Consider the following 14,831-nt stretch of genomic DNA (forward strand, 5'->3'; position numbering starts at 1 on the left):
GCCAGTTTCCCTAATTTAGCAACATGAAAATGGATATGTCTATCATGGGCAGACCTAAAAAAAAAAAGTCTAGAAAATGAAGCCTGACATTTTATTTGAAGCATCCATCGTGTAATAATTTTGACCATTTCCGAGACTTCTTTAAAGAGAATTCTATCAAGAGATTTTATCCAATTTCCACCAAATTCAAACCTCGTATATGAGGCAGCTGGACGATGGATTGAAGTGTGAGCTGAGCGTAGGTGAGTTCGGGTTAAAATGAAGTTGTGTCAGTGGAACCTAGCGGTGAAATTTATCGGCTTGCTATGAAGCAAAACACTCTAGTATCTCTGTTGGGTTGTGCCCATAAAATGATATATTGTAGCTGGTTAGCTGGTTAGCTGCCTCTAGACCTCCTTTGGATGTATTTTTCTGAAGAGTAGATCGACTAATCTTTGCTTTTTTTTTATTCCATTAAAATTTTGTAACGGCCGAGTCCAACAACTGGAACCAGTTAGCTGTAGGTTTAAATGGAATCATTGAGGAAAAAATAGTTTATTTTGGGTAAAACTTTCATTTTAATAGTGGCTATTCGTCCTATTAGAGAAATAGGAAGATTATTCCAGCGCTCCAAGTCACTATAAATGCTATCCAGAAGTGGAGTAAAGTTTAAATGAATTAAATCAGTTAATTTAGGTGAGATTTTTATGCCTAAGTATTTTAAATTACCTATAGGAAATGAGTAGTGTGGGTCACGGCTTGCAGGGTTCCATGGATTTTCTGTAATAGGTAGAAGTGTTGATTTTGTCCAGTTAATAGAATAATCTGATAACTGTGAGAATTCAGTTATTAAGTTAAATACTTCCCCTAACGAAATAGCAGGCTTTTCTAAATAAGGTAAAATATCATCGGCATATAGATTAATTTTGTGCTCTGTTACCCCAGAGTGAATTCCTTGAATCATTCTTTCCTGGCGTATGGCTAATGCAAGCAGTTCAATAAATATTGCAAATATTAAAGGCGACAGTGGGCATCCCTGTCTTGTGCCTCTCTGTAGAGTAAAACTCTTAGATATAATCCCATTAGTAGTAACAGTAGCTTTAGGAGAATCATATAATACTGACACCCAGTGAATAAATGACTTCCCAAAGCCAAATTTATTTAAAACAGCAAAGAGGAAGGACCAGTTAACTTTATCAAAAGCTTTTTCTGCATCCAATGATATAATAACTGCCTTTTTATCATGCCGCTGTGACATACTAATAAGGTTAAAGAGCCTTCTAATATTATTAGTAGAGTGACGCTCTTTAATAAAGCCTGTTTGGTCGCTATGCATGATTGTCGGGATTTCTGTTTCTAGTCTAGATGCGAAAGCCTTAGTGATAATTTTAATATCAGTGTTAATTAGTGAAATCGGACGGTAACTTGATGGAAGGGCGGGGTCTTTTTCTGGCTTTAATAAAAGTTTAATTGCTGCTGTATTCATGTGTGGGCGTATGTGACCATTAGTTTTAATTTCTGTTACTACTCTTAAGAATAGTGGAGCAAGCATTAACCAGAAGTGCTTAAAAAATATAGCCGGATAACCATCCGGGCCAGGTGCTTTGCCATTTGGCATACTATCTAGAGCACTGTAAAACTCGTTTATAGTCAGTGGCGCATCTAAAATATCTTTATATTCAGTAGTTAACTGAGGTATATTTAAGCAACTGAGGAATGCCTCAATATGCTCTGGGTTAGGCCTGTTAGTTTCTGAGTATAGGTTGCGATAATAGTTGTAAAAAATTTGATTAATTTCTTCTGGTGATGGTGTGCATTCACCAGTTGTCCCTTTAATAGCCGTTATAAGCGATTTTTCCCGATTGCGTTGAAGTTGGTTTGCAAGAAATTTACCTGCTTTGTTATTACATTCAAAGTTGTTGTATCTCAATTGTTGTATTATAAACTCTGTCTTTTTAGTTAGCATATCGTCTAACTGTATTTTTGTATTTTGTAAGTCAGTCCATATTTGGTTATTTGGGTTTATTGCGTACTCATCCGTCAGTTGTTTAATTTTATCTTCCAAGTATTTTTCTAATTTTCGATCCTGTTTCTTTTTATAAGATAAATATGCTTTCCAAGCTTCCCAGAGAAGAGATGGAGATAGGTCTGAAAAGTCATTTATTTCCAAAAAGTCTGCCCACTCTCTTTTCTTATAATTTTGTCAAACGTCGTTTAGCAGTGAGATGTTAAAACGCCATGTCGGTGGTGGTTTAAAGGTATAATCAACTTGTAGGGAAAGGGAGACTGGTGCATGGTCGCTCATAATAATAGGATGTATTTTTGTAACAGTTTTATCAGCAATAGAGTTATTTGTAAGAAAAAAAATTAATTCTTGAAAAAGACCGGTGCACAGTGTGTGTATTTAGTCTCCTGTCTCCCTCTGTCTGCGTCGATTCAATGTTGTTTTCCTCCAGTCATGCTGGCAGTTTTTTTTGCCTTGTCCACCCACCACGTTTTGTTTGTCAAATGAGAAGTGTGTGTGTGTGTGTGTGTGTGTGTGTGTACTCAGCTTACTTCCTCAGTGAAGTGACATGAGGCTGGTTGTATTTCTTCTGCTCTCTATGCTCCAAACCTCTAGAATGAAAGGTAACATCGCTTTTTGTTTGTTGTTTGGCTTAGTGCCAGTAGGAGTTTACCGGGAATATATATTTCATCGAAGTGTGTAACAGTAATTGTAATATGACTGAATGTTGTTTGAAAAAAAGTCATAAAACCTCAAGTTAAATACTTATGCTGTAAATGTCTTGGCATTGATGAGAAAAGACATAAAAAAGAAGAAAGATTATGAGAAGATGGTTATTTTTAAACTAAATGTGTTTTATGAAAGGGACTACACCATGGTATTTTAAGCCCTTCCACAGTTAACTATAGGCATATGATGACGAAATCTTATCTTTGACACAATCGCAATGTCAATACTTATGAAATATGAGTTATTTCGGTGGCTATTTGTCTTACCAGGAAGTCAAACGCTCGGTTTCGATAAAAACCCCGCCTCTCCCCCTGAGGCTGCCCATTTCATGACGTCGTCCGAGCCTGCTGCTTCTCTCAACGCCCACGAAACTTACAGATTTTTAAAATGGACTCTAAATTTCACGGGCTGCTAGATCTCTGCGTTTGGTCACGCATCAATTCTTGAATAAACATTTGAAACAAAACGTGTCCTTGCAGCAAGAAATCATGGAAGAGGAGGGGAGCAGAGAGGTTAGAGGAGAGAAGGAGACGAAACAAAAGCACCACAGAGGCTCACGAACCCGCACTCTGTTGCTTACTGGGCGAGCGCACTATCCACTACGCCATCCATTTGAATTCATCAGCTCAAATGTTTTACTTGTGGTTTACACCAGTGTCAGCCAATGGATTTTAAGACAGCCAATTGTCATTTCATTGCACTTTGGCATTGCAAATGTGAAGAATAATTGATTGCTTTGAATTCATTTGGACAGAATGCTTATTGATACATGGAGGGAGGTCTCAGAGAAAATGGCCGTGCGTTTAGTGCGGGGGTGGGGCTGCACGCAATGATATCAAACCGTGCTAACAGCTCAGGTTGGGAGGGGCTGGTGCTTGGAGATCAGAATAACCTTGAATTTCTCGTCCAGATGCGAATGGACGAAAACACAATTTTTGTCATGTTTTAGCATTTTAACATGGCTAAAAGTTTCAAAAAGTTGATTTTTCATGTTGCATTCCATATGGAAGACCCATTTGCAATTTTTTTAAATTATTATATGTTCATTATTATATGTTATATGTTCATTAACATAAGCCAAATGATCAGGAAGCACATAATGAAAAAGTGGGGGAAAAAGCATATTAAAAGAATAAAGCCTTAAACAAATCTAAATAGCATAAAAAGTTATTTGTTCTTTGAGAATCAATTGTAATTATTTGTAGAAAAGTTGTATTTTTCAAATAAAAAAAAAAGTCATGTTGAGAAAGTTACATAAAAAAAAGTCATGTTGAGAATCCAGTCATATTACGAAGCTACAAGTTTGTCAGGTTTTGCTTCTGTTTTATTTGCATGGAGATGCTATGATAATGAATAGAAGAGGAGTAAACAAAGCTTCACTTTAAGGGAACGAAAACTCTGAGTGGTCCTAATGCTACTTTGCTTTTGTATGTTTTATCATAAAATGACATGTTTTTAAACAAAAGCACTTTGTAACCTGTGTCTGTGAAAGGAAAGGGGCTATACAAATATAGATGACTTTTTTTACTTACTTAGTTACTTAAAGCTTACTTACTTTGTAAAATCTTCGATGTAGTGTGTGTGGTTGGGGGGCGGGGGGGGGGCAATAGCACTTCATTATCTCTGACTGAAATCCATTAATAGCAGACTTTTTTTTATGTTAATTTAAAGGGGACATGATATACTGAGGTTATGTACGTTACTTGTTTGGCAATATTTTTGAATGCTGTATGTAAAATGTATCAAATGTGTTTGATAGATTTATTTTTCCATTAATTGGTTTGATATTTTTGTATATGGCTGGACAACAGGTTTATTTCATGTTGCAGATGTTCCCACAACCTCAAAAACGTATTCTGGTTTATTATGAAGCTGACACTGTGCACATATTTTGCTTAGTTGCATTGATCTCTTTTTAAAGGTTAAATATTATATTTTTAATTAAATTCAATTCAGCCCGATACCAAGACCTGGTATTGATATTCCTCCAACCTTAAATATAATAACATAAAAGTTTTGGCAATCAATTATTCAATTGGTATATTGTGACATCTGCCCAAAGACAGCTGGGATAGGCTCCAGCATGCCTTGTAGGATAAGCGGTTTGGATAATGGATGGGTGGCTATATTGTGACATGTTATTTTATTATGGTGTGTGCGTGTGTGTGTGTGTGTGTTTTAAGGGTATGGAGCAGAGACCAAGTTTGTAAAGCTGGGAGCAGACGTACGTTTGGATGTGAAGGAAGTCACTTTTACGCTGGACAATGACCTTTTCTACTGGAAGGTCAATGGAACTGACATTCTAAGATCAAATGAAGATCAGACAGACAAAAAAATACGCACAAACTTCAAAGGAAGAGTGGAATTATTTGAAAACTTCTCCTTGTTATTAAAAAATCTACAAGAGCAGGATGGTGGACCTTACACTGCAAACTCCAACGATGGGAAGAATTTGGCCTACTACAAAGTTCTCATTCAAGGTAAGTGAAAGTGACCCAGGAAAATTGCTATTGTTCCTGTGAAATTAAAGTACAAGGAGTGTTACTCATCTGATTGACCCCTGATCATCACTGTTCCTTCTTAAAAGAACATATCAGGTCGATTTGACCCAGGGTGATTATTATTACACCTGAATGAAAATAGGCGGGTCAAACATTCTCCTGGTCGCATTGACCCAGAAACATTATTTCTGACCCCGCTAAATATAATCAGAGGGTTATTTTCCACCTGTATGCTAACCAGTCAACTTTACAGCCGCAGTATCTCCCGTCAAGCTGGAGGTGGTATCAGTGTCTGCAGACTCGGACTCCTGCAACTTGACGGTGACCTGCAGTACCAACAAAATTCAGCACAATGCCAAGTTTGGATGCCGCCATAATCGCTGCGACCAGGACGGAGGCGAGCTAACGGAGGCAGCTTTGCGTATCAGAGCCTTGAATTCCTCTATCGTGTGCGAACACAGCAACCAGGTTAGCAAGAGCCAGGATGCAAAGGCGGTTCAGCAAGTTTGCTCTCAACCTGGCGGTGAGTACGCAGTTTACCCGGAATCTAGTCGGCTGTCGGTTACACAGAACCCAACAAAGGCAGCACTTGTATTTGTAGCCTCTTTCATGTAAAGATCCCGCAAAACTGGTGCAGCAGAGGCAGAATGGTGCAGAACTTCTTCTCCTTTGTCCTCCTTGTCCTGTTAGAGGTCGCCATAGCGTATCATCCTTTTCCATTGAAGTCTATCTTCTGCATCCTCCTAACACCAACTGCCCTTATCGCTTCCCTCACTACATCCAACAGCCTCTTACGTCTTCCTATTGTGTCCTTGGGCAAGGCACTTCACACACATTGCCTCCGGTGCTACTCACACTGGTGTATGGAAGGTGCGAATGTTTGGTGGTGGTCGGAGGGGCCGTAGGTACACACTGGCAGCCACGCTTCCGTCAGCCTGCCCCAGGGCAGCTGTGGCTACTTGAGTAGCTTACCGCCAGCACAGTGGGAATGTGTGAGCGCACGAATAATGCAACCACAATGGAGCGTCTTTGAGTATCTGATTAGATAGAAAAGCGCTATATAAATCCAATGCGTTATTATTATTATTATAACCTTGGTTGCTCCTCCGATGAGGTCATTTCCAAAGCTATGCATCCTAGTGACTCCTAAAGAAAACCTCAACATCTTCATTTCTGCCACCTCCAGCTCTGCTTCCTGTCATTTCTTCAGAACCACTGTCTATAATCCGCACATCATGGCTTGCCTCACCACTGCGGCAACAATGAATACACAGAGACTGATATGCTTTGCTAGAATAATGGTGCCTTTTATTCCCCGCAAACAGCAATAAACAAAACTCGCTTTGCTAGAATAATGGTGCCTTTTATTCCCCGCAAACAGCAATCAACACACTTCAATGCTAAGCAGCGGAATATGTTCATCATCAGCGCTTACCTTGACACTAGACCGGAGAGCCCACGGTCCGGGTAAAACGAGCTGCAATAACGGCTGGGCAATGGTACGTATTCCACAGCTAACTCCGCCCGGACCGTGTACCGGGCTGTCCAAGCCCTCTCCCAGACACTCTCGAAAACATGTTTGCGAAGCAGGGAAGACTGTAGTATAAACAAAGTATTCACTCCCAGGCTGATTCTGCCCTTTATTTACAAATTGTTGGGCACCTGGATTCGTACAACAGTTCAGGACAACAACATATCTTTATATAAGAGGTTACATGAGGACATATCAAACCATGGTTATTTTCCCTTCATTCTACCCCCTGGACTCATGAAACCTCATAATATTTTCAGATAATGCATTGGTCCTGGCACATTTGTCCAAATCAAATGGGTTCATTATAGACCCATACCCCTGTTATAGTTTTGTCGTTTGATGATCCTCCCATAATTGACCAGTATGGAAAGTGATTGTTTCCCATCGATATTATCCATACATGCTATTTCAAAATATCGTCCCCTTATTCCAAAAGTGTTCTAGTTAATTTGTCATCCATGGCGCGTTTTAACCGTTTCACATAGAAGCAAGTACATACATTGAGTAAAGATATCGCACATAATACCACAACAAGTACAATCAATGGAGGAGTCGTTACTTTTCGTCCAAAGGGTGATAATCCTGTGAATATATCATACCAGTGCGACGCTGATGATTGTTCCACCGTCTTTGCCACTGCAAGTACCTGTTCCTTGGCTACCACTGTCATTATCTGTAATTTAGTAATGTTATGACGGTGGTTACATTATATTGCACCCATGTGCCGGTGCACACAGTTTTTTCCGCCTGTAAGCATAACCAAACATTAGTAGTAATATTCCATATCCTTCGCCATTCGTAATAATTATTTGTTATTACAATTGCTTTAAATCGATTTCTTTGTACTTTGGCATGTATGTATTGCAATGAACACGCAGTCCAATTCATCCAATCAGTCATATTTTGCAATACCTCATTAGTGTAGTTGTTTACTTTTTCTCGAAACTGCACTTGTTTTCCCAAATTAATACATTCTGTGCTTGACCTTGCACCTCAGTTTGCATCCACTATGCCACTTTTACTAATGCATAATGTGTGTATTAACCAGTGTAGTGCAGCTTGCTTGTAGTAATCTGGTTGTCAATCAGGTTGGCGGATCCCAGCAACGTTCCTGTCCCCCCCAGAAGAGTGTCATACCACGCCCGTCGAGCACGATGACACTCTGGTAAGATAGGGAACTTGATTGTCCACCGTACCTCAGTTCGAATCAGTCCATGTGCCATCTTCACACAGGTCGGCACGTTAGGAACAAAGTGGGTTGTGACATTGGTGATTGTCCAGTCAGTGCCATTGCTGTTCCCGGTGCAATTCCTTTTTTCCGTATCATACTCACATAAAGAACACGTGGCATTCACCGTCAGTTGGCACCCTCCGGCTATCACAGGAATGTCCTGGCCACGGAAGCACCTCAGATGCACTTGGAGCGGACAATCACTGCTTACGTTGGCAATCAGGCAGGCTTGCCCGCCTGGACAAGTAAAGTCGTCCTGGGTGCGGTTGTCAGCTGCGTTTCTCCACCGTAACGCTCCAGCGTTCGTCCAACACCGTCTGAATCGGCTCCCAGCAAAGGACGATCATCCCCATCAGGAGCACACCACCTGCAAAGCCTCCGATGCCCCATCGTCCGGCACCACCATGTCTTCGGCAAGCATACATCTTCTCGTTGTACTTGGATCCCCAATCGAGGAGAAGTCATACCTGTACACATATACATAGACAACTACACGCTCGGATTAGTTTTCTCGTAAATAACATTTATTAACGGGAACATTCACCCACTTTTCGTCTCCACGATACATTACGGCCACAGAGCTATCTTTCCCCTGCGCTATAATTACTCCAGCTTTGTCAAATTTTCCCCTTTTGTTATCACCTGTTTTGGCATTTTTTTTCACAATTTCCGACCGCTGTTTTTACATCATCTATCTTTAGATCAATGCCTCGATCCAGGGCCCACTGTTGGGTCCCCTGGATACCCCAATGTCCGCTTTTCCGATGTACCCATCTTGCTAGGCCCACCGTGGATTCCCTCTGCACTATCATCGCTTTTACTAACTGGTCTACCGCTTGATTGTGTAGTGCTTCAGAATCTGTATTTTTAGTGTGTGCATCTACATGTGACACCGTAATTTTCACACCCTGTACCTTGTCCCAAATGTCTTTCCATAGCTCTGCACCCCATACCTCATTCCCGTGTAATTTCCACCCATGTGCATGCCATGGGCCGGCAAAAAATGGAAGAAAAACAATATAAATAATAATAATAACTCTTTGACCGCCAAAAACGTTTAATAACGTTTAGTAAAATCCAAATGAGTGCCGCCAAAAACGTTAAAAGACGTTAACTATGTTTTTTAATGGAAACGGGTGGAGGAAAGCCTTGGCCATCTGTGCTCAAAGTATCAAGCAGATCGAGTTAGTATAATGACTATTTATGGGCACTAGATGGCAGCGATGACTCTCTTTGGACAAGATCGGGTAGGAGTCAGTAGTAGAAGACGTGAGGTGGAGCTAGAGTGTTGAGGGGAGAATGGCTGAGGAAGCGAAAATGGCGACCGGTTGCAAGCAGCTCACGCTTGAGCATTTTTTTCAAAGATGAAAAACATCGACCAGTGCTAAAGAACACATTGATGATGATGATGGTGACTCCGAGGTTGACGCTGAAGTTGGAAGCGTTGACGCCGAAGTTGGAAGCGTTGACGCGGCGGCTTCGATCACGTCATAAAGCCTCACCGGCTAGCGATGCTAACGGCGGAAAACGTGGTGCACAACCGAGCACTTCTGTACAGGCGGACGTTCAATCGGACGATAAAGAGTACCCCAAGTCCAATGCGTAGTCATTGGAGGAGTGGGTACAGTCTGATCACGGAGAAGACACTGGTTCTGGACTACGATGCCACCATGAATGGAGTGGATAAGATGGATCAGAACATCTCTTACCACCTGGTATAGGAACTGACGGACACGAGGAAGCCAGACGTAACACCAGGTCACCGTATCATGATGAGAGTAGACTTGATGACAACATGGCCAAACACACACTGCAGTATATACCTGCTACTCCCTGGAAAAAAAGGCCGGCAAGAAAGTGCACGTGAAGGGGCAATCGCAGTGAAACTAATCTGTGGTGCAAATCCTGCCGCGTCCCCTTGCACGCAGAGGAGTGTTACACAATATACCACACAAAAAGAAAAACTGTGTAGTTGTAACATCCACACAATTGTAAATAGTACCACAGTTGCACACATTTGTAAATAGTTTGCCAAATTGTTTTGTCAAATTGTTACACTGTTGAATGTAAATAAACTTATTTTGCTATCAAAAAACACGTTTTCATTGTTGGTGGTAGTGTTTTACAGAAGTAAAGCACTGTTTAGGTGTTTGTAGCATCATTCATGGGAAAAAAAGGTGTCAAATTCACTAGAGTGCATGAAATAATATAGTTTCACAAAAAGCTTGATTTCTCCGTATTTTGGTCCAAAACAGAGCATTTGGATGAAACTAACCTATTTTCTATTGTTGATTACTGAAAAACTGAATAAGGTAGAAACAAACTTTTTTTTTTCTGATGAAAGATGAGAGTTCAATCTTTCATTTGGTAGTATCTGTGTTTCCATATCCAAAATTTTCTGTGGACCTTGAAAGATCAGTCAAAATGCTCTAAATCAGCTGGCACCCACATGTTCTCTTTTCTGAAAATGGTTGGCAGTCAAAGAGATAATAATATATATATTTTATTTAAATGGATGGTGGGTGGCAAATGGCCCCCGGGCCGTAGTTCGGACACCTTTGTCCTATGTTTTGACTTCTGGGAAATTAAAAAGATAACATCAGACATTTTTGTCTAAATATCAAATTTACACAAACATAATATGCATTTTATCACACAGTGGTTTATTTCCCCTTTAAATCCACAAGATTACGTTGTAATCTTTCTTAAATTACATTACAATTGTAAGAATGTTGAACACAAGGAACGGTCAGGTTCCCGAAGCTCATGAACAGCGTGTGACATTAAATTAATTTAGCCGGCCAGTCACTCACGTAAGGCCGCTGTTCCAACATAGCCATAGCATAAGCTTCCATATTTACTAGTTAGATGTGCGATCTCGTCCTGAGTGTAATCCTCTAGCAGCGTGCTAATGTGCGGCACTGGCTGTGGTCCCAAAACTAGATTCCCTATTCCATTTTTGTGTTCAACTACTCAACCTTGAGCTTGAGGAACAGCAGCACTACCTTCTAACAGATGATGGATCAGATATTCTTCTACCTTCATCATCTATTCCACATGTGAGGAGGAACGCCAAGGCCATGTCTGTGCCGTTCTGCAGCGCCTGCAAGACAACGGCCTGGTCGTGCGTCCAGAAAAGTGCATCTTCGGTGTGACCAAGGTCGAGTTCCTGGGCCATGAAGTCTCTGCGTCCAGTGCATGGCCCCTCCCAAGCAAAGTTGCCACTATCAGCGAGTTCCCAACACCTACCACCGTGAAAGGCCTACAGAAGTTCATCGGCATGATGAATTACTACCACCGCTTTCTTCCCGGAATAGCAACCACATTGGCACCGCTCTACGAGGTCCTGACCGGCAAGCAAAAAACACTTGCGCTTTTGACGCCGCAAAACAGGCTCAAGCCGATGCCACCACGTTGGCATTCCCACGACCCAGCGGCCCTCTCATGCTTTCGACTGATGTCAGCAAAGTCGCCGTCGGAGCTGTCATTGAACAGATGCACAACGGCATCACCAAGCCACCACAACAAGCTTCTTCAGCCGCAAGTTACACCCGCCGTCCACCTTGCAGTTCGACATTTTTGCCACGTTCTCAACGGGAACTTCATGATCTTCACGGCCCAACGTCCACGTTAAATCCGGCTTGCTCGATCTTTTTGCCTCACTCGCCAAGCTTTGCTCCGGCTGCCAAGTCGCTGTCGCTCACGCAAAATAAGAATTAGTGGTAGGCTTGCCAAGTGCGGCCTCTCTGAGCAACCGTAGTGTGCTTACTTTCTATGTCTTTTGTAGAAATTACTACAGCATAATTAGTCATAGAAAATACATTATTTCTTAACATTCAGTAATCTATTTTATAGGCTTTTTTTTCTCCCATCCACAGAATCCAGCGGAAGCACAATAGCCACCTGGATATGGATACCAGTAGTAGGCCTATTTGTTGGCCTTGGTGTTATCACAGGAATTACTTTAAGTAAGTTGAGCTTGTTGTTGTTCCACTTATGTCCTGATGGTGTTAATTATTGGTCTTGTCGTGTCCTAAACCCTTTGTAACCCTTGTACTGATACCCTTATGGTAGTCCAAATCATTGCCTCACTTACACAAACTTGAGTGCAATTTAATCGAAATCCTAAGCCTAACTAAACACTTGGCCCAATACTTAGACCCTTACCCGTAATCATGGTTCTTTTTACACTAATCCAGTACTGTTTATTCAAAATATTAAACCCAACCTAAGATTCAAAAAATTGTTCTCAAACCCCAACTCGATTAACTCCTTTACACTAATGCTTGTAATATTAACTCTGTCCCCATAAACTAACCTTTTGGCCCCTTATCCAAACCCCAATACTTTGTCCTGATTGGTTTCTGGTTATACCACTGTGGGGACGTTGTTACATTATTGGCTATAATCTGTATTTCATGTTATTTTAGTAAAATTCTCAGTGATTTGTGCAAACACCTTACAGGAAGAAAAAGACGGGCTACCAGGCAACATGAAGTTTCTCGGGCAAGTCCTTGAATCATACAATCTGCCAAAAGGCACTGTACCCAAATAATAGTTAAATATTTTCACTTGATTTGCTTGCAGGGGATGAACCTGCCACCAAATGCGGATGTCAATAATATCGATGTATATCCAGACTCCACCTACTCCTTGGTGGGACAACACACAGCACCGGGCGAGACCATGTACGCTCGAGTTGTCAGGCATGCAAATCAGCAGGAGAAGCTGGAAGCGGATCCAAAGCTTGTCCCGGGGCCCAGTAATAATCCGTTATCGTCATTGTAGCAATGCTCACTTCGTTTATACATTTCATTGTCTGTAGATTTCAGTTCTTGAATAGATGCAGCTAGACGCTTCTGGGTTGTTGAAAACATTTCAGGAGCGCCCCCCACCCCAACACGGCCGGCGCCCCCGACCCAACACAGCAGGACGGGGCACTGCAGGCCCGCCAGGCACCCCCCCCCCAGCACCCATCCCCCCCCCCCAACAAAGCCGCCCCCATCCCCCCCGACCCCACCCCGACCAACCGGCAGCCCCCCAACCCCCGACCCCCAGCCCCCGGGGACCCCCCGCACCCAGGCACCGGCGCCGAAGAGGGGCCGGACAGCGGAGCGGAGAGTGCAGCCGCGCCCACCCCACCCCCCGCCACGTGGAGGGACGGAACACCGGGGGCAGAAGGGGAGATGGGGGCACCGGAGGACGGCCGACAACCCCGAACCCCAGGCCTAGCGGGGAAAGGCCCCGGTCGTCACCCCAGCGTTCTTTGTGAAAGTTAACCCCTGTTACTGAGTCCGCCAGCTCGCCGACTGGCGAACTCTACCCCTAAACCGTGAATGTGACCCCACCCAGTGTATATACAAGTGTGTGTGTGTGTGTGGTGCATTAAAATTAGGAGCAGGTGAACCGGAGCCGAGGGAAATGATATTCCCACGCTCCGATCCACCCGCCTCCCAGGCATGTCACTGAGTGTATGTGGTGCATTAAAAAAAAAAAATAGGTTGTAGGGTGAAGACGGTGTATCCACCCTACCCCACCCCTCCAAAGTGTGTTATGTGCCCTATATGTCTATAAAAGTGTATTGTGCAAACCTAGTGTAGTGAGTTAAGAGGAGCGACCAGCGGGGCCCCCCCCAAACGGGCGGGGGCAGGAGGCGCCCCCGCCCACCAATACCCCCACCCACCCCACTGGGACCCCGGCGGGCATATGGGACCAGCCCGGCTGGGCGATAGGGCTCGCCCCCCGGATACTGGGTCCCGCCCGAGGCGCCAGAACGCCCACCGGAGCGGGGCGGGCACAACATCAAACCCCAGCCTTCCCCGCCGGCCCCCGGAGCACCGACACCCGGGCCATGAATGGAGCCCCCGGCCCAGGGGAGGGGAAGGAAGGCGTACCGGGGAGGGGGGAAGGAGACGACAAGAAGGGCAGGGGGCAGCGGCAGGGCCGCAGAAAGAGGGGGAGAGGAGGAGGAAGGGTGACGAGGGAGTTTCTCTTGTTACGTACATGTGCATTGGCTCTGTGCAAATTCATTGCGATAGTTGTGCTGTTTTTTATTTTGTTTGTTTTTTACTCTTAAAGAGGAAGCCAACCTTAAACATTTATTGACAATAATATGTTATATGTGACCTCACCAGTCTTAAAATGACATTCTGATTCATATTACATTTGTGGAATACGAGTTATGAAGCAAAATTCAGCCGTTTTTATCCATCTCAGGGGGCGGCCATTTTGCCACTTGCTGTCGACTGAAGATGACCTCACAGTTGATCAAGGCTCAGGCAACAACCAATCACAGTTCACCTGTTTTCTGAAGCGCTGTGGTTGGTTGTTACCTGAGACCTGAGCAACTATGATGTCATTTTCACCCGACAGCAAGTGGCAAAATGGCCGCCTTCTGATATTGATAAGAACTGCTGGATTTTGTTGCTTAACTCCTATTCCACAAATGCAATATCAACCAGTATACAGTATTTAGACTATTGGGGTTGCATAGAACATATTATTAGGGATGCACCGAAATGAAATTTTTTGGCAGAAACCAAAAACCGCAAATGAAAAATGCTTGGCCGAAAGCCGAAAACGGCGGATTTTTTTTAATTAATCAATTAATTAATTAACATTAAACACCAAACGAGGGTTGAGCATTTTCTGGCGGTGTGATTGCAATTTATCGTCGATGTAGGCGGGCCGGATGCGTGCGGCGGGACAAGGTAACTATTTTCAGGGCTGGACCGAATTAATTGATTCATTCATTCATGATTCCCATTTATTTTAATGGGAAATTTTACGTCATTAACATTTCAAGTTACGAACATTTCAAGTTACAAACAAGGTCACGGAATGAATTAAGTT

The 14,831-nt window shown here is 43.0% G+C and overlaps 1 protein-coding gene across 5 annotated transcripts; it reads left to right on the top strand.

The window, feature by feature from the left end:
* The first annotated feature begins 28 nt into the window (after nucleotides 1–28).
* Nucleotides 29–14,219, top strand: LOC147181034 (SLAM family member 5-like). 5 transcript variants are annotated; one of them, XR_015094935.1, is made up of 7 exons: nucleotides 29–2,607; nucleotides 4,897–5,193; nucleotides 5,468–5,737; nucleotides 7,837–7,913; nucleotides 11,858–11,947; nucleotides 12,445–12,485; nucleotides 12,567–12,667. XR_015094935.1 is itself a non-coding variant. In XM_086077179.1 (6 exons), the coding sequence occupies exons 1-6, from the start codon at nucleotides 2,553–2,555 to the stop codon at nucleotides 12,765–12,767; spliced, it is 954 nt and encodes a 317-aa protein (XP_085933305.1). In that variant the 5' UTR covers nucleotides 29–2,552; the 3' UTR covers nucleotides 12,768–14,219. The 5 variants fall into 5 exon arrangements, 2 of the variants coding, with proteins under 2 accessions (XP_085933305.1, XP_085933318.1); XR_015094938.1 differs by lacking the exons at nucleotides 12,445–12,485; nucleotides 12,567–12,667 and adding an exon at nucleotides 6,596–6,713 and having other exon boundaries at nucleotides 11,858–11,948; XM_086077179.1 differs by lacking the exon at nucleotides 7,837–7,913 and having other exon boundaries at nucleotides 12,567–14,219.
* Nucleotides 14,220–14,831: the final 612 nt, after the last annotated feature.

This window comes from Leptonotus elevatus, chromosome 1 (genome assembly GCF_054856555.1).
Source record: "Leptonotus elevatus isolate MCC_2025b chromosome 1, RoL_Lele_1.0, whole genome shotgun sequence".
Taxonomy (NCBI): Eukaryota; Metazoa; Chordata; class Actinopteri; order Syngnathiformes; family Syngnathidae; genus Leptonotus; species Leptonotus elevatus.